This window comes from Euprymna scolopes, chromosome 22, assembly GCF_053919585.1.
Source record: "Euprymna scolopes isolate OS-2025 chromosome 22, ASM5391958v1, whole genome shotgun sequence".
NCBI classification, from domain to species: Eukaryota; Metazoa; Mollusca; class Cephalopoda; order Sepiida; family Sepiolidae; genus Euprymna; species Euprymna scolopes.
The window spans coordinates 109,863,517-109,884,655 of NC_136503.1; the positions used below are offsets into that span (position 1 = coordinate 109,863,517).

The 21,139-nt window shown below is 33.4% G+C and overlaps 1 protein-coding gene across 1 annotated transcript in view; it reads left to right on the forward strand.

Moving 5' to 3' along the window:
• The window catches only part of LOC145243628 (reelin-like), a 280,927-nt gene that overhangs the window by 218,764 nt on the left and 41,024 nt on the right, over window positions 1–21,139 (forward strand). The window contains exons 46-51 of the mRNA XM_080106652.1: window positions 1,049–1,229; window positions 5,675–5,868; window positions 9,122–9,664; window positions 11,465–11,672; window positions 14,223–14,398; window positions 17,090–17,196. Of these exons, the coding sequence (XP_079962778.1) occupies window positions 1,049–1,229; window positions 5,675–5,868; window positions 9,122–9,664; window positions 11,465–11,672; window positions 14,223–14,398; window positions 17,090–17,196 (1,409 nt within the window). The remainder of the gene's footprint in view (window positions 1–1,048; window positions 1,230–5,674; window positions 5,869–9,121; window positions 9,665–11,464; window positions 11,673–14,222; window positions 14,399–17,089; window positions 17,197–21,139) is intronic.

Sequence of the window (21,139 nt, forward strand, 5' to 3'; positions counted from 1 at the left end):
GTGCAATCCATAAGCACATACAGGGCAATTTAGAGTCTTCCCTGGAGATGCCTCTATCGCATGAAAATCTATCTCTAATGTAGACATACTCCGTGTTCATGGCAATCTTTGGGGTCAGATTTTGATGTTAAGTTAGAATATCCTTTAATTATTAACTTATCTAGGGAAATAGTTGGTTGAATACTAGTTTTGCTTAAGAATAATAGGTCTTATTTGGTCTCCTCTAATTGGGTTTCAACCTCTAGAGGGTTGGAACATAGACCCCTGATGTTGGGGAGGAGACATGGTAGTGAGGGTCTACATTGGAAGTTGGTTCTTAGTTTAATCTTGTATTCTTTCTGGAGACTTTTTATGATGGAGTTTTGGGATTTGTGGAATAAGTCGACAAACTTGGTTAGAGCATGGCAGAGGGAAAGTAAGGGGGAAACAGAAGCGAAGAAATATTTTTTGTAGATCATGATAAGGTAAAGCCTTAACAATTACCCACTAATATGGCATCGAGAAGCCCCACCAGAAGCTGCTACATTCACCAAATGGCAATACAGCAGCCCCAGTACTTTGCACCTGCTCGTAGGATGGCCTCCTTAGTGATTAGTATAATGTTCGGTTTCCTGACTATCAGGCGGATAATGTCAGCCCAGTAAAACGTTTACCTCCAGCACCCTTATTAGTGACATGGCTACAAGGATAGAATTAGAAACAGAAAAATTCCGGCATTTTAGGTGACTGCTCTCGCAAAAAATACTGCCGACCTAAAATACAGCTTTTTCTTTCCCCTTTGTCAGAAAAATGACTCATTATAAACGAGGACTGGGGGACAAATTAGGAGGAGGTTGAAGGAACTAATTTTATTGAATCAAGTATTTGTAAGAGAGGCCATGTGAATGAACCATATTTAAAGTGGTGCTATGGAACTGTCAGAATTCGAACTTGGAACTCCCTTGTCGTCAGTCCAGGTCGGAATCCACTTCGTCACAACCATCTCCCATTTTATAGATGCTTAAATGCATCCTTTCACATATACATAAACTCTTATTTTTTTTTGCAGGTGTGATCACGGTTGGATGGGTGAGGATTGCCGCCAACCAACAAGACCTTTACCAATGATTCTAAAAGATTCCTTCACTGATGTTGATTCCTCAAGTGGTAATTGGCTGAAATTAGCCGGTGCCAAAATTGATAAAATATGCCAGGTCATTGCAGCTGGCAAGGCGCTGCATTTCATTGGAGTAAGTATTGAATAATTATTATCGACTACGGACAACCGCTATTTCTCAGCTTACTTCCATTAGAAACTAGAGACATCTTAGCTTTTCTTTCTCATCTTTCCGAACTTTCTGTTTTGATTTTTTTGGCTGTTATTAGTTCATTCTTTATAGCGCCACTTTGTCTGTGTAGTACAATCGATCCATCGCTTTTAATATCTTCTTAGTGATTTTCCAGAATAGCAAGCAAAGTAAAAAGGAGTGAAAAAGTAAATATACAACAAATAAATGTTAGCAAAGTCAAGATAATTTACTCTTCTACCTACGTGAATCAGTTGTTTTTATGTCTTTACATATTTTAATTTTTTTTTTCAAAAAGGAAGTCTAAAACCTGTTGAGTTAAAACGAAAAACAAAATGGTGGCCAAATTCGAGCCATAGTCGCGCATCGATAATGGCTCCAAAATCAAAAATTAAACATAATAAAAAAATTACGTTTTCGCTAGATTGTTGACATTTATTGGATGATAAATCTCTGATGATGACCTGTGAGAGAACTCCTAGGGAGTTATAACAACAATAATAATATATATACATTGGCTTAAAAAAAGGACTGAATAGACTTGAACTAAAGTTTTCCTATGAGCCCATAGCATGTCAGATATAATAATTATATTCAATCTGTTTCTAAAGTTGCTGGAAAAATGGTTGGATCATTCTATCGCTCTATAAAGTACTCGACTTCTGGTGGTGCAATCCTCTGAGAATCAAATATATCCTGAGATAGAATACTGTAACGTTTTTCATTTTCCGTTCTATCCAGTTTCAGTCGCAAAAGAAAACCAAGACAAAGAATAGGAAATAACTCCAACTCAGTTGCGTACCTATGTAAAATGGCGCCCATGGAAAAGTTTGAATATGCGCCCCTTCTTAATAATTTATACCTTAGATATACCTAACCTACATAATATTATAATACAGGCACAATTTTAACAAAAGATAAACGATGAAATGAATGTTTTAATAAAGTAATTATATGGTTATTCTTGCTTTAAGAAATAAAATTCTAAATTATCCAAAAAGAAAGGACTACAACATACTTCATTTATTTTTATTATGAAGAAATTGAAGGATAACAAACATACCACAATAAACCTCAATAAATCTGGCCTTTTTTGTTTTCATAATAACATTCTAAAGTAACACTTTTCGTGCCTTTATGGAAGCAAATTCGTCTATGATTTTATCAAAGTTAGTTTTCTCTAATTCTTCCCTTTCTATACTCATCAAAGCTAGATCACACAATCTGTCCTGACTCATTGAGGCTCGGAGACATGAAAGAATTAGTTTCAGTTTACTGAAACTTCGCTCGCAGCTTGCAATAGATACTGCCATTGTCAACATTATTTGCAAAGCAATTCGAAGATTGGGAAATACGCTCTCATCACCATATTCAACTATGAATGTCAGGTGGTCTTCAGGACGCGATAACTTTAAGTTGGCAGGACTTGATATCAACATTTTGCAATCAATAATCTCCTCATATAATTGCTTGCCATCTATGTCTGAACTGTACACCGCTCCTAAATATTCACACATAGACTCTAATTGTTCACAGTCAGATGAGTCAGGACCGTAACAAAGGCCCTGGACATCCAACAGAAAGCCAAATTTGGAATCGATGTCAAATAACCGGGAGAATCGATCATCCATCTCTGTGTGCAGGCGGTCTAGAGCTCCCTTCATGACTCGTTTCATTTCATCTGTTCTTGATAACCCGGCATCTCGTGCATTTTCACCAGCCATTCTTGTTTTTCCCCTTGTCCTTCTTTTGATTTCAACGTCCCATTTTTCACAAAGGTTCTTGCCATCTTCCAAGCATTCATCAACTAAATTTTCTCTTGCATCATTGAAATGATCTCTTAGGCCTTTTATGTCTAGGGCAGCATTGTGAAAATTCATTGTCTTGTCTTGCAATCGTTTTTGCACTCTATCTATTGGCGTAAGTATTTTGTGCCAAAAACCCAACAATGTTAGAAACTCGTATGTTAGTATGCGATTTACTAGTTGTTTAGCGTCACTCTGGGTATCAATTGTTTGGCTGACATCTTCTATCATGCTGTCTAGTACATCAACGATTTTGTCAAGATACATTTGTACAGGCTTCACTGCTTCTGTTCTAGAACTCCAACGGCTTTCTGCTTCAGCCTTTAAAACCAGTGGGACAGCATCTTTTAATTTCTCCCACCGCTGTGTGGAACGGGAAAAGAAGCTATACAATGAATCAATAACTCCAAAGAACGAGACCATTTCTGTGTCTTGCCTGGCTGCCTGAACACCTACAAGGTTAAGTGAATGGTTATCACAATTTACAAACACTGCCAGCTTGTTTTTTTTTCATTTATTCTTTGCTGCACACCACTTCTGTGTCCCGCCATCACAGCAGCATTGTCATAACATTGTGACCGATAATCTTCTATCTTCATCTGGTCTTTTTCCAGTTTTTGCATGATAACTTCAACGAAGCTTGCAGCATCCTTCTGACGTATATGGAGAAAACCCAGAAAGGACTCTCTAACACAAACTGTTTTCCTTTCAAAATCAATATCCACAAACCTTACAACTTCTGAAATCTGCTCACGATGTGCCTGGTCCGGGGTTGAGTCGAATAGAAGACCATAATACTTAGCTTTTTTAATGCTGTCTAGTAAATTCTTGCGAACGGTAGATGCCATAATATGAATAAATTCATTCTGAACACCTGGGGAAATGTAAGATAATGCGTAAGGATGACTTTCAATAAGAGCGAGGTGCTCTCGCATCACAGGATCAAAGACGGCAAGAAATTTCATTAAACCAAGGAAATTACCCACATTTGAGTTACCATCTGCCTGAAGTGATTCCCTGTGTCCTCGCAAAGCAAGGTTCTGTTTTGTCAAGTATTTGATACCGTGTAATATTTTCATGATCGAAAATAGACCCGACTTTCAACAGAAACTGTGAGTGAACGGAAGACGAACCTTTTACCATTTTTGGTCCAGAGGTAATTTATTGTGTCTAGAAAAAATATATGAAAAAAAAATGCATTACCATATCAGCCACACCCTTTTTTATTGGATTTTGGTGCATGTGGGTAAAAAATCCAAAAACCCTTAATATCTCTCTGATGCCATTTTTGGATTCCTTGGGTCAAAATACTTACCTGTGCAAATTTTCAGAGCCACACGATCTTTCAATCAGAAAATATTCAAAGAAATGACATCACAAAATTTATCCCGGGCGCCACATTATGCAGCAAAAACGAAAACAAAAAATGCTCTAAATCGGAAACCGCTTGGAATTAGATGCTCAAATTTTCAGGATTTCTTAGTTTCTATATTGTCTATCTGCACTGCAAATTACAGCCAAATCAGAGGGTATGGGTGTCAAGCCCTGGATGATTTGATATGGAATGCATAAAAAAGGGTGGTGGCCTTCCGTTTATTCCGGTTTGAATATATCGGAATTATGCAGAAAAACTCGCTCCAGTAATTACGCATATGTTCAAATTTTAATTTTTGTCAAGCAATTTTTGCGCCCATGTCAGAGTGGCGCCCATGGCACAGGCCATGCCTGCCATACCCTAGATACGCCACTGCTCCAACTCGTTTGCTCTTTGTAGCTACAACATTTATTTCCTCATTCTTTCGCTACCACTGTGACGTCTCTCACGTGATCGTCTTCTCAAGCGTCCTTTACACCTCCCAAGTGATCGCGAACGTTATCTACATCTCTACCGTAATCATTCTCTCTTTTTTATAGTCCTTTTCCCCCACCAGTGACGTCATTTCGCATGCATTAATATACGTGCATTCGCGCTATGTTACAATACTACTACCAAATCTGTGGAAGTGCCGCTCAGAGCACTATATCTTGCCTTGTCAGAGTACAAAAACGAAATTGCAATCTAGTGGAAAATGATCTCTGTCCTCTACAGCCCCCTTCAAACAGAAGAGACGTTGCTAGTCTTTATCTATATCGTGATTTCAGTGAAAGCTTCTCGACTGACCCCCAATCTCTGGTTCCTCCTTGTAAAATATTCACAGCAAGAACTCGTATTGCTACTAAAACTATAAAAAAAAAAAATACTTTCCTTTCTTCCTAAGTGTGTCTAATATCAAACGGAATCTCCAGAAGCAAAATTTAAAGACTTAACATATGCGTAACACCTTGTTAGAGAATTGTTTCCCTGAAGGATACAACATGGTCATCTTCAAATCGAATGTCAGTAAACACTTGTCATAATTAATCAAATTTTGTTCATTCCATTCATCATTTTCAATCTTCTCATCATATTCATCATCATTCAACTATCAATCCATCCTATTAATCCTTAACCTTGAATGACTAATAGCCTTGGCAAGTAGTGACTCATTACCTAAAATAAAAAATTATTTCTGATCGTTTCACTGTTGCTATTTATCTTTGTAGGGCTGTAACCGGATCCTCATCAGTAGGGATCTCGACTTGCGAGACTCAAAATTCATCCAGTTTTACTTCATGTTTGGTTGCAACACTTACCCCGTGAACAGGGACCAAAGTGTTTTAATTGACTATTCTGCAGACGGTGGAATTTCTTGGTCGCACATCACCGAACTTTACTACAATCTTTACCAAACACCGACGTAAGTATTATTTTATTTTATTTATTTATTTTTTTTTTTGATAGCCTTTGAATTTTAAAAAATTTGAAGGTTATCGAAAAGATGAAAAACACAAAGAAAATCTAAGAGTGGTGTGGAGGTAGGTCCAACTGTTTGAGATCTTAAAATACAGAGATTATACGTGTATTCACAGATGTATAACTATTGTATTTTGTCGTCTGAAGAGTAACTATTTTTGAAATATTTTTAAATGATATAATATTTAAATTTGTCCAGATGGTTATGAAACAATTGTAACGTATAAGGAAATACAAAATATGATGTTATTATTTTGTATTTTGATTTTTTACGAAAATATTATACGCATGCTTCATTATGAAAACTAATAATGATGAAGCTTAATTAATTAATTTTGACTTTGATTTTATTGATATATGAACATTATCGGGATTCTAATATATTAAATTTTTTGTTGAAAATAGTAAAAAGGTTTTATATATCTCTATAATTATAAAACTCAAATGATCTTGTAACGATGTATGTAACTCACTTTCCGGTTTACGACATCCGGTTGCGCATGCGCGCATGACATGCGCACTGAAATGTTAACGTTATTATTTCGAAATTATTATTTAACATGGGAAGAGTGGGGTTTAAAATAACTTAAACGTAATACAGAAATGAACGATGTAAAAAAAAAAAGCAGACAGTATTAACAATTGTTTATTTGGATAATTTAAACGCGAAAAAACAAAAAAAAAAAAGAACAATTGGGACGCTGAGATATTAACGTTATTATTTAACATGGAAAGAGTGGGGTTTAAAAAAACAAAAAACAAAAGAACAATTGGCACGCTGAAATATTAACGTTATTATTTCGAAATTATTATTTAACATGTGAAGAGTGGGGGTTAAAATAACTTAAACGTAATACAGAAATGAACTATGTAAAAAAAAAAAGCAGACATATTAAAATTTGAATTTAATTATAATAAGTATTGTGGTATCTGTTCAGTGCACAGTTACCTATAAGTATGGCCAACCACTTTAGTAACCGTAAATTTTTTTTTCAAAAATAATCAATTAAAATAAACAGAACGACTGATAGAAATCTATCTCTATTATTTTTTCATTTTAATATACTTTCATAGAAATGTTTCGGTTATGTTAAAAAAAACTATTTTCTTTACGTCACAAGTGTCATGCTCGTACATAAATTCCATAGCTAATATAACATACTGACCCAACGGGTCACGAGTAGTCTAATATATATATATATATATATATATATATATATATATATATATATATATATATATATATAAGGCGACGCTCTTTGTGTAAACAAATCGAGCGGAGATATTTGAACGATGTCAAAACATTGTTAATTCATTACCCACACAGCAGCAGCCGTATAGCGCAATGGTGAGAAGACTTGACTGTCATTTGGGCGGTCGGGTTTCGATCCTGGCTTGAGGCAGTTGCCTGTCTAGCCGCACTAGTGAGCCGTGAAACAGCGAAACAATACTGCATATGGATGACCATATATATATATGATGAGAAATATGGAAATAGTATTCCGACAATACTATAATATCTAGAGGAAATCTCGAAATAAAGACGAAACGTTGATGAACACATAATACGGTTTGTTCCTTTTTATTTCTCTCTCTCTCTCTCTCTCTCTCTCTCTCTCTCTCTCTCTATATATATATATATATATATATATATATATATATATATATATATATATATATATATATATATATATATTTAAATATACATCTTTCTTTCGTTGGGATTTATTAACCCATTTTATATATATATATATATATATATATATATATATACATATATATATATATATATATATATATATATATATATATATATATATATATATATATATATATATATATATATATATATATATATATATACTGGCAAAAACCAAAAACAAGAAGAAGGAATAACTTCATATTTGTATTTTTCGGATATTACAATTGTTTCGACATAAACCAGAAAATTTTGAATTTTATATCATTTAAGAATTTTCGTAGTTGCACCTCATCAGACATGTTTGAAAAAAAATACAAAGTTTGTACATGTCTTTACACATTTTCATTCTGTTAAAACTACACCGGACAGTAAATACCACCCCCTCGTACTTTTTAATATGTCCACCATCCGTATTGAAGAAATTTATATGGGCCCTATTTTCGTAAATTTGTTCTAAATTACGGCAAGAATTGTTAAATTTGGACTATTTTGAAACCGGACAAAAAATTCTGAATTAATGACATTTATGGTTTCTTACTTTAAAATTATTATTTTTAGTGTTTTATTTGTTAATGAATCTCAAGTAATTTGGTTAGATTTTAACGTTTATACAAAATTCAAAACTCTCATCTAGTAAGTTCTGTATCTTGTGTATTACTCGGTGATTTTAGTGTTAAACTAGGTAATACTGCAATATATATATATATATATATATATATATATATATACACACACTTTTTGTGAAAATGGCAAGATGAGAACTGTAGTCCAAAGATTCCAAATAATACAAATAACAGATCCTCATCTCAAAATTTAAAAAACCTTTGTCAGTTATGTGACTGACTTTTTTTTTAGATGAGGATTGATTATTCGTATTATTTGGATTCTTCGGACTACTGTTCTGATCTTGAGTGTCATTTGCACAACGTTTCGATTGATGTAACCTCCGACCCTCTTCAGGTATATCTTGTCGTACTCGGGGGATCTTTCACAAGGACCTAATCAGGTATATTCTTGTTCAACTCTCAAGTCTTTCTTAATCCCAACCCTGTCTTATTCTATCTTAGATAAAATACTTAATAAAAGTCAGTTGTAAGTTACACTCTTCCAAAGGTCGAAGGTTCAAATCTCAGAGAAGGCGATACTAAAAATACATTTGCAAATTACTTAGGACTCCTACTCAGTCGTGGCTAACAAAACAGGAATATGCTTCTCCCCATGGATTAAATAATGAGTTCTGTTCAAGATTCTGTGAAGATTTTCCAGGTCGACAAAAAGACTCTAAAGTCTGATAGAAAAATATCCAAGTTTTACAAGGTACACCTGAAGATGGACGGAAGTTACATCACCCGAAACGTTGTGAGAACAGTAGTTTGAAAAAAATAGTCCAAAGAATAAAAAAAAAACACGAATGTTTGTCAGCTTATTTGAATATCATTTTGAAATCCCAACAAGATAATTTTATATGTTAGATCTGTCATCGATTTCCTTCCAGGTTTGTGAACTTTAAAATACCCCCTGGGGCCAAAAAAGAAGGTGTCCGCGTCCGATGGTGGCAACCTACACATGGTGGACGTCTTCTAGGTGATTGGGCTATCGATGAGATTATCATTGGAGGCAACACGATCAACCCCCTGGCCGTTACGAGCAACTTCACGACATCCGTATTCACACCACCTGAATGGTTGACAACGAGAAATCTGGAAATTGGAGAGTACTGTGGTCAGCAAGAGGCTGCAGTGGCCAAACCCGTAGAGGGTGAAGGGGCCAAACTGACCAGTCGAGACGTGAATATTGAAGATGGTTACATACTCCAATTTTCTATTAATGTCGGGTGTGGTGCACCATGGAACAGTTCTATCTCGCCGGTACACCTCCAGTACTCGATAAACTATGGTAAAAATTGGTACTATGTAAGTCCGCAGTGCATCACCAAGGATCCACAATGCAATACAGATGCTACAACCAAGTCTATTTATTATCCAACTTATGGCTGGGAAAGAATTATTATTCCCCTGAAAGGACATATGGTATCAAGGTAAGTAATAAAAAAAAATGTTCTGTTCTTATTTGGTTCCATAATCAGGTGTTTAAATAGCTAAATTTCCATAAACCTTGTTCTAAGTTTGTACCATAATGTGCGTCGACGTTGCGTAGACAAAAGTTGCTGCAGTGATATAGACAGAGGAGCAGTAGGAGGTAACAGGACTGGTGACTCACACGGAGATAGCAGCAGCAGTAAGACAGAGAGAGTGGAGTGGGAAAGACGTGACGGCATGAACAGCAGGAGAAAGAGAGCAGACGACAATGATTCATTGCTAGCCGGTGACAGGTTTGTCCAAATTTGTTATGTATAATGGGAAGTACAGACAGGAAATAAAAGTGTCTCTCAAAAAAAAAATGAGTTCAAAATATTTCATTTATTTGTTTGGCATTTCGAAGTATTTTATCTAAGATAGAATAAGACAGGGTTGGGATTAAGAAAGACTTGAGAGTTGAACAAGAATATACCTGATTAGGTCCTTGTGAAAGATCCCCCGAGTACGACAAGATATACGAGAGGAAGAACGAAATGAGAACGTCTTAATCTCTATATTCTACTTATATATAAAAGGCATTTTGATTGTGTGTGTGTGTGTGTGTGTGTGTGTGTGTGTGTGTGTGTGTGTGTGTGTGAGAGAGAGAGAGAGTTCCTTGTGACTTCCATACGGCTGGGCCGAATTTTTTAATTTCATGCTAATGTACTTTATGTGTCTAAGAGTGTTCTTAGATAGGTTTTGTATCAGAATTCTTCCAATAAGTATTGAAAATCAATAAGTATTGAAAATCAATAATCGAAAAATCTGATCAAAGAAGGAAGAGTCCGATTTTGACCAAAACTAACACCTTTATACAGCCTAATATCATAAGTTCATTTGAGAAGTTTCATCATCACACAAGCAGAAAGGCCCGGTATATAAAATCAACAGTAGGTTCTTTCATAAGATATGGGCACATTCGAAAGGAATATTTCTGTTTAGAGCACTTGAACCTGATACTTGGCTTTTGCATTTTAATTAACTTTAATTCAAGCCATTATAAAACATAATTTTATAAAATTAACAGAAGGTTCTCTACAGTGCAATGTAGACTACAGTGTATTGTGAACTAAGTCATCGCGGGAAGGCATGTGAAGTTTCATCTCGGTGCATTACGGTTGGATTTTGACAAGAACAAAAAAATGGTCGATTTCACTGAATTCGAAGACAATGAAAGTAACGAGAGTGTGGAACCTTCGGTGATCCTCATTCAATCCCAGGTAATATCGGGGTTCCTTGCTAGTCTCTGTATAACTGAGGTACTATTGCGAAAATAAAAACCAACTTACTTAACGTTAAATCTGAAATCATCTCATCTTGCAACATTCATTGGGAGTAAATGTTTCTGTGTATGTCTTTGTGGAACATTCGTTGATTCTCATTCAATCACAGGTAACGTCGGGTTTCCTTGCTATTCTCTGTATAACTGAGGCACTATTGCGAAAAAACGACTTAACGTTAAATGTGAAATCAGCTCAATCTTGCAACATTCATAGGGAGTTAATGTTTCTGTATATATCTGTATTTATAGATTTCAAGTTTATTTGCACTGTATGTGTATTATCTATGAAGAGTTGTATATGATAGATATTGTGAGTAATGTGTAGTTATAAACGCAAAGGCCGCTTATCGAATAACTGTAGTAAAAATGATAGAAAAAATGTATTAACATTTAATGGTCTACAATTACTTTGATCAATTGTTTTTCCTTTCTTTTTTTACTCTCTCTCTCTCTCTCTCTCTCTCTCTCTCTCATTTAGTTCTACGCGATTCCAGTGGTTCCAGCATTCCCCAGGTCTGCAAAAGAATTCTGAAGATGGCAAAGAATGGGCGATAAAAGATATCTACATCGGCCCCGCCTGTAACAGTATGTGTCAAGGTCATGGCTTCTGCAATGACGGACGATGTGAATGCGATGACGGCTATATATGGGACGCGTGTTACCCGAGTGGCAACGGATTTCAACCGGTAATTTGTTTTATCTAGTCCTTTTTATTGTTGAGAAAAAAATAAAAGTAATAAAATGTTACTTCAAGCAATGTGTGTGTGCGTGCGTGCGTGTGAATGAGATATTGTTCTCTATATAAATTATGGTTCGCACTTTTACAAAATGCGTGCCATAGTATATACACTCTGATGACCGTGATTTTTGTAATAAAAACCTTTTCTAAATCAACAAAGTTTTATTTACATTACAGTGATAATATGACACGAGAGAAAGAGAGATGAGGTCATTATGGGGTTTTGTGTGGCGGCGACGGCAGAAGTGTATCGGCTGGTTTCTTTCTCTTCTCTCTGACTCATAGTCTCTGTTTTCACTTATATTTACATCGCCCCACATTCTTTGATCAGAATCTAATTGTTCACTCATTTTGATCTTCGATTTGAAACAACAAATTTTCTAATGAAGCTAAATAAGGAATATCCGCCTTACTTACGACAAAAATACTAGTTTTATTTTGTTGTCTTAAACTTCTCCCCCCCCCTATTTTTGCTAATGAGGAGATTATGTTCAATTATTGTCAATTTCAATAAAATGAACATCGTTTACGAAACGATTGTACACTCGAGTTGATTTTGTTTGTTTTTGTTTTGTTTTTTAACTGATTTTTAATTGATAATTATTGATCTTTTTACTCAATATTAATATAGCTCTAGGATACATATACCTATTGAGCTTATTATATACCTACAGTACTATAGGCACTGTTCTTTTAAAAGTATTAATACATTTATTAATACGTTAAAATAAATTCTGCTCTTTATACTCCAGGTTTAATTCTTATGACTAAAGAATTTAGATATTTCTACAAATTCATCTGACAACCTCTCCATTCCATCTAAGATTCAATGGCCAAGCGGAAGGCTTCACAGATAGGTTTAAGCAAGCGTAAAAAAAGTAGAGGCGATAATTTCTCAGAGCATATTATGTAACTCCAAACCAGAGTACAATCTTGAGAATGTCACTTGTCTTTTTAAAGAGAACACACACACATATATTGACTTATATATATATATATATATATATATATATATATATATATATATATATATATATATATATATATATCTTGACTTTATAATGTATATTTACATTTTTTATATATAGGAGTCACCACTTATCAAGGCGCGGGGTCCACTCGAGGATAAGGATTAAAGAGGGTGCAGTATCAGAATCATGGTAATCGTTAGTAGTGGAGATTCGGTGAATTTGTTAACTTAAGTGGAACGGCTCATCAAGAACTTGTTTGCATTGGACTTGAAGACGGTCATATTGTAGTCAGCTGGAAAGCAGGCAAACGGAAGACAGTTCCACAAGCGTGCCGTTCTAGGAAAGAAACTTTGTTCATGGAATCTATGTTTAGGTTTAGGCACAGGTAAAGAGTCTTACTAGACTAGCCGTGACCCGTTGGGTCAGTATATGTTATGGCAAGCTATGGAATAGTGAATATATTAATTACAGAAAAATATGCGAGCTTGCGCATAAAATGTCCACCACATTTAACAATATAGAATTATATTGCTTAATTTTTGGAAAACTACTTATTTACAGAAAATTTAAATGCGATATTCGTTTTCACCATACCCGAAAACTTTACAAGTCGTCATTTTAAATGAAAATGTTAAGGTGAAAACCAATAAAAATTTATCAAAACTTATATTTTTATATTTGCGTTATAAAAGTTGCATTATATGCAGTGTTGGTTATCTGAATCTTAAAATTTGTCTGACGTCACTTCCGTCAAATGGCTTTGCGACTCTTAACGAAAGCACTTATCACAAGTCAACGGCTATTTTCCGGTATTGTTGTATATGTCGTCACTAATATAAGGGAGATAACTCTATTTTGCCAAGACATTAGCGTTTAGTGAGCACCCACTTTTTAGCCACTTATTCCATATGTTTGTTTTTTCTTATTAGTTCCTGTGAAAAAAACTTATTTTAATTTTTGTTTAAAAGAAAGAAAAAAAACTGATATTTGGGATTGACAATGAATTCTCTGGAAAAATATACGACGCAAATTGCAGAGTGAAGTTCGGAGAAGTTTTTAGAACGATTCTTTAATATAACAAATAAAAAACGTTTATTTATCTTTCTTCACTTTATTATTTAGTTTTTCCTTCGTTTTAATTGTTTTAGAACAGTTTGAAACCTTTTTATTTAGTTATATTTAGAATCATTTAATTTTTATTTAAAAGCAAAAAAAGAAGATGATATTTGAACATTTTTCCATGGAAACACTAATTTATCATTTCCAAATATCAGCTTCTTTTTTGTTATTAATGTTTTTATAATGTTAAAGGTTTTGCATTAGCTTTAGTGTCCCAAATTGTACTATGAAAAAATGAAGAAAAGAAGTTTTTAAACTGGTAAAAAAATAATAATACATACATACATACATACATCTAAATAGACAGGTGAAATTTAAATTATAGATTTATACTTCATTTGGATTGTGCATTCTTCTTTAAACTAGTGTTGTTACTAAAATGAATTTGTTTCTCTTCTTTTACGTAGACTCAGTTAAAAGACAATTTCAACAAAACGGAGGTTGACAAGACTAAGTGGTTTCTCGTTCAAGGAGCGACAATTCGAGATGCCTGTACAGAACTGGTCGACGGAACGGCATTGGTGTTTGCAGGCATGGGCATGAGACTTGCGACGACCATTGACTTGGACCTCAGAGACGCAACGTAAGTATATCAAAAATGACTCCCGAGGAAGATATAGAAAAAAGATGAAATCAAACAAAAACCAAAGAGAAGCTGTAGAAAATATAAATTATCTCCCTTTGTTTATACTGACATTATTTCACAATATATCTCATTTGGAAGAGTCTACTAAGATTAACAATTATGGTGTTCCAACTTTTGGGATTTAGGTAAAAATATGCAACCATGTGCTCTTTATTGACAACAATTGTGCTCCATGGTTTTCTTCTCCTTTGCTTTCCGTTCTCGTTCTGGCTGTGTCGTCGTCTCTCACACAATGGCAACTAATGAGGGCAAGCACTGGTTCATAAGTATAAAAAATAAAACAAAACATAGAAAACACAAATCATGACATATTCAGTAGATGTCAGTTTCGCTGTGTGTGTGTGACGTCATCACGGAAAACGGCCATCTGAACGCTAGCATTCACATCTTAGTCATCTCTCGAGATTTCTTTGTCGTCAGTTTCACGTCAGTTCATCTCAGCCTCCTAAATCTCTCCCAATCTACAACGTGCCGTCAATTGTCCAAAACTGGAGACTGTCCTTAATTGTTGCAAACTCAAGATTATCCGTAAACTGTCCTTAGCTGTTTTAAATTGTCTCAAAACACTCTTACTCCTAAAACTGCCTGTAAACAAACTCTAAATATATTGACCTTTATTATCTTTGCCTCAGTCACTGCCACACCTTGATTAACAATCCTATTGTAGCTATCTTTGGTGTACAAGCTCTTTTATTTTCTTTCTACTAACCTCACTTCCTATAACTTTTTGTTATAGTTTTTCATCTTTTTTCACTTCTTACACTGAGGGATGTCTATAGTATCATAAAAAATATGCAACAAATACAGTTTTAGTCATTTAGAATTGCTTTAAAGCTTCACCGCTCACGCATTTTTCGACCAAATTTCAAACAATTATAACAGATCAACTTCTCAGCTATATTGTGAAAAAAAAAACAATTTCAAGTTTCGTCCAGTAACACAAAAGTTATGATGAATTTTCTGGTGTTCAAAATCGTAAAAAAACGTAAGGAGGTGAGCAACGCTTTTTATGACTGGTTTCCATAGCAACCATGTCGCTTCAGCGAAAAGAGAAGTAATAAATAAAACAGAGAGAATGAAAGAATGAAAGGGAGATAATTCGAGGATTTTATTGAAAGCAGACGAGTGCCGTTCATTGTTATTACATATGTGTATATTATGTTTATGGGGGCAAAAATAAGACTGAAATTAAACAAAGAACAAGTGAATTTACTGGAAGCCTGGAAAAATCATGGATTACAATAGAAAAATTGCGAGCATGAAAAGTAATATGGTTAAGCTTAAACATGGAAAAGTAAAGGACTAGATATTCTAGTAAAATATAATAAATTTATAACTTAAAATATTGAAGCATTAAGAATTTTTATTTTTAATTTAATTTATAACATTACTAGTATTTCAGCCCGGCGTTGCCCGGGTGTTTGGAGGTGTATGCTGAGCAAAAAAAAAAAAGAGTAAATTTTTTTTTTAATTTGACCCCTATTATGACCCCTTAAAATTTATAGTTTCGGGCTCAAATCACTTTATTAAGTTAGATCCAGGTTCAAGGAACCTATATCTAAAATTTCAAGTGTCTAGACCCAAAATTGTCGGAGGAGTTTGGTAGAGTTCTTAAAGGTCAAATCGTTGAAATTTGACCCCTTAATAGCCAAATTTCTGGCTGACACCCGTCACATCAATTTTCCCAAATCTCAGTACCCGGTATTTCAAATTTCGAGTCTGTAGACTAAAGATTGACAGAGTTATTGCGTAGGGAAATGTACACAGACAGACAGACAAACACACAGACACACAGACAGACATACAGACAGACACGTTCACTTTTATAGATATATAGATAGATATAATCAATTCTTAATGCTGCAATATTTTAAGTTATAAATTTATTATATTTTTTACTAGAATATCTTGTCCTTTTCTTTTCCAGGTTTTAACAACTAGTCCTTAACTTTTCCATATTTAAGCTTAAGCATATTACTTTTCACGTTCACATTTTTCTATTGTAAGATTCATATGATCAATGTTACTTGCGTTTTGGTCGCAAATGAGAGGTTGAACGTCGGTCTGGCTGTTTGCTAAAACCGGGAAGTATTTTTCGTCACATCTGCTTTTGCTGAGAGGTCGAGCAAAAAGAGAATGAAAGATACAAACCGGAAGTTAAGGTGGCTATATCGCCCCCTTGTGGCAAAGAATGATATTGCCAGAGTTTAAGGGCGATAATCGTGTTTGCCTTAAGGTCATCCTTTTGTGTTTGTGTGTCCGCTTGTGTGGAGAACTCGGATCCCATAAATCCCCTGCTGACCTTTTTGACCTCTTGTCTAGACCATTTCCTGTCTCATAACTAGGGCTATGACAAGAGAATATTCGTATCATTATTTTGACTCTCGGGTATATATCTGACACAGTTAGACACAGTTAATCAATGGAGAACCATATCTCTATTTGAAAACATATAAGATATTAACTGATATATACTCGAGAGTCAAACTAATGAAAAGAATATTTTCTTGTCATAGCCCTACTCATAACCTAACTATTAAAATATGTACTAATGTATGTACTAGCTAACTCACCCACGCGAATATCTAATAATTTATTCTTTACTATTTTTTCTTGTAATATTTTTAGCTTCATCCAATATATAGCGCTGATTGGTGGCGATCAAAGTGATCCTTTATGTTCCGTACCAAAAAGCAGGGACCAAAGCGTCATCGTTCAATACTCTACAAATGGAGGTAAGATTACAGTTTTAAACTATCTATAAAATATTCTGTTTGTTTCTTCCTCAGTTTTTCCGTACGTTACCTTTTGAAAAATGTCAACTATAATTTTTGAAGGTCAAACTGCTTTAAAAAAAAAAAAAGCCAAATTCGCGAAAATTGGCTCTAAAAAGACCAATCTGGCAAGCTGTGTGTTTCAAAAATACATATTTTAAATGGTTCAAAAAAGGGCCAAATTCGCGAAATTGGTTTTAAAAAGTCCAATCTAGGAAGCTACTTTACAAAAATTTTGGGTCGATTCATTTGGGTCGATTCTGTATTCAGTAATACAATGGATCATTTTAAAAAGGTTAATCTAGAAAGCTACGTTACAAAAACTTTGGGTCGATTTCAGTTGGGTCGATTCTATATTTGAAATACAATGGACAATGATTTTTAAATCTCAAACTGCTTCAAAAAAGGCTAAATTCGCAAAAATTGGCTTTTAAAAGGCCAATTTAGAAATCTGTACATATAAAAAAATACATTTTTTTAATGCTAAACTGTTTTTTAAAAAAAATGGCCAAATTTGCGAGAATTGGCTTTAAAAGGGCCAATCTGGCAACTCTGAACAATAATATGAGAGTGACTAGCCTTTGATGTAGCCTCGTTTTCGAATATCATGGTAATCATAATATATGATAATTGTTTTAATAGTGTGAGAAAGGAACTCTTAGTAATTCCGACGTGCAGTGGTTCTTCACTGAAGAAGGAAGTCAGCTAACCGTTATGTATAAAAGGGGACATTCAAAAGAAAAAGGGCAAAAAACGAAGAACATTGTCTTGTGTTGGTGCTGGACTGAAGGAATGAATTCAAGAGCATGTCTTACAATGTTCATGGTTTCATTATGTGTATTGAACTATGTAGCACAATATTAGTTATTGGCTATTTATTAGTAACAATTATTTATCTCATTTGGGTCGATTCTATATTTAAAATACAATGGACACTATTTTTATAGTAAATGTTAATAAACTCATATCTTCTGTATGTTATTGGTTTTTTTGTCCAAAGAAAAAACTTTTTTGCGTTATCTTAAACAAATATATATTTAATCAAAACACAGTTGTTGATTAAATATATTTCTCATTCCATGGAATTTCCACAGGTCATGCTAATTTTAAATATTTTAAAAATAGATCTAGGTGTATTTTTTAAAAATATGGATTTTTAAATGCAAAATAAAAAAATAACATGCCACACATGGAATTATCATGAATTGATTTGTTTTTAGCGCCTCTCTGTCACCACTATTTGTGGAAAGGTTCCAGATCATTCAAGCCAGCAGGATAGCTGACAAAACTTCATGATATTTGCATATTGGTTTTGAAAAGAGGCGTTTTATTAATTAACTATTTGTTATTGCTGTTGAATAAATTTAAATTAATAATATAAAAAAGTAATAATTAAATGCACAGAGCTTCAAATATATAGAAATATATATGGAAATTCCACAGGGGACTCTTATTCATAGTCGATTCAAAGTAATATATTGATGCCGGTATTCTGTAGATGTTCAACATAAATAAAGACGCTCTGATATTATTGTAGCTCTTTTGTTAAAACTGCAAAAGTATTTATCTAAGCTAATAGGGACGCCGGACATAGCTCGGTCGTAAAGTACGCTTAAATATGATATTTGAATTCGTACAGATTTCGTATATCTATATATTTACAAAAGTGAAATTGTCTGTGTGTCTGTCTATGTATATAAATTTTTCTACCAAATTACTCTGTCAATTTTCAGTCTACAGACTCGAGATTTGACATTAAGGGTATTGAGATTTGGGAAAATCTTTTTAATCGGTTTTCGGTCAGAAATTTGGCTGGCACTGGGTCAAAGTTCAACGATTTGACCTTTGAAAACTCCACCAAACTCCTCTGCTAATTTTTGGTCTAAACATTTGAAATTTTACATAAAGTGTATTCAGACATAGGGCAAGCTTTTTAATCGGTTTTTGGACGAAAATTTGTTTACCAAGTGGTCAAAGTTCAAAAGATTTGACCTTTGCGATCTCTAGCAAACAAAGATTTAAAATTAAACTATCTCAAACTATGAATGAATTTGCGCATGCACAAAAGTAATAGAAATATATAGGCAAGTTGAACATTTTGCATTTTAACTTGTCAAGATATTTCTGCACCCGTTATTCATCTATCCAAACAAAGATTTTACTCGCTATAAACCATCCTTGGTATATGATTATTATTTCCTGTTAATTTCAGTGGTATGTGACCAGTAGTTTAAGGGTATTTTCACACACACACACACACACACACACACACACGCATATATATATATATATATATATATATATATATATATTTACTCTTTTATTTATCTACATAATTATAAAACTATGTGCACCTTGCTTGCTTGTATCTTGTCTTTGACGATTAAACGATTCCATCTTAAAAAAAGGATGACAAGTGCATATATATATATATATATATATATATATATAGTAAGTTATAAAATATATATGGCGATTAAGACATAAAGCTTAATTGCCATATATATTTTATAACTTACTAACTAGCTCTACCTACGTATTGAGCACTTTTGAAGTAAAAACTTAAAGTTTACGCATAAATTTATACTTTCGTATATTTCGTATATTAATCTTATGTGAGTAAATTAAGTAGTTATATATATATATATATATATATATATATATATATATATATATATATAATGAATAAATAACAAAAGCTATATTCCAAAATTCATGATGTTGACCACCTTATAATTTATTCCTTTAATTTAGTTGACATTTACAATTCTTGACAATATCTGTGTTGTGGCGCAAAATCAATCACTTAATTATTATATCAATCAGTGCATTTTAAAAATAATATATATATATATATATATATATCATTATTATTATCATTATTATTATTATTATTATTATTATTACTTTTAAAATGCACTTTCGTATAAATAATTGAATTCATAATTAATAAGTTTAAAGGACTGTGAGCTATAACAAAAACAAATAAAAACATATGTGTGTCTGCTTGATTGCTTGATTCTTGTCTTCGACGATCAGAAAATTCTATCTTTTAACAGAAGGGTGAAAGGTGAATATATATATATATATATATATATACATATATATATATATACACATATATATATATATATATACATATATATATATATATACACATATATATATATATATATATACATATATATATACATATATATATACATATATATATATATATATATATATATATATATATAAAGCTGTGTGTGTGTGTGTGTGTGTGTGTGTGTGTGTGTGTGTGTGTGTGTGTGTGTGTGGTCACGAATAGGCTCCTATATGGTTGACTATTTTAAAAAACTGATTACATATAATGATAGAAGATGTATCAAGACACAGGAATGGGTATGTTTGATTTGGCAGAACGGTGGTTCATTAGAATTTTGGGGTTTGCATACGCGCCTGGTCCACAAAGTATGGAAATAAAAAATTAAAAAATTAAAAAAAAAACGTTTACAGGTGTTTTTGATATAGATGTACATAAGAATACTTTGATAAGTATGTTTTAACTTAAATAGGGATGGTATAATAAAATTGTTGTGTCTGCGTTCGCGCCAGGCCTCCATAGAATGGAAATAGGCACAAATTTTAATAAAGACTTTTCATATCTATCTGCGTAAGTATACTTTGATAATTATGTTTCAGTTTGAAGAAATATGGTATAATAAAATTATGGGGTGTTCGTTCACGCCTGACCTTCATAGAATGGAAATATGTCACAAAGTTTAACAAGGTTTTTAATATAGATCCACAGAATATTGTGATAAGTGTTTCAGTGTGAACAGCTATGGTATAATAAATTATGGGGTTTATCTATTTTATTTTTACTTTCATCATATTTTGCTTTGGTTTTGATACCCCCAAA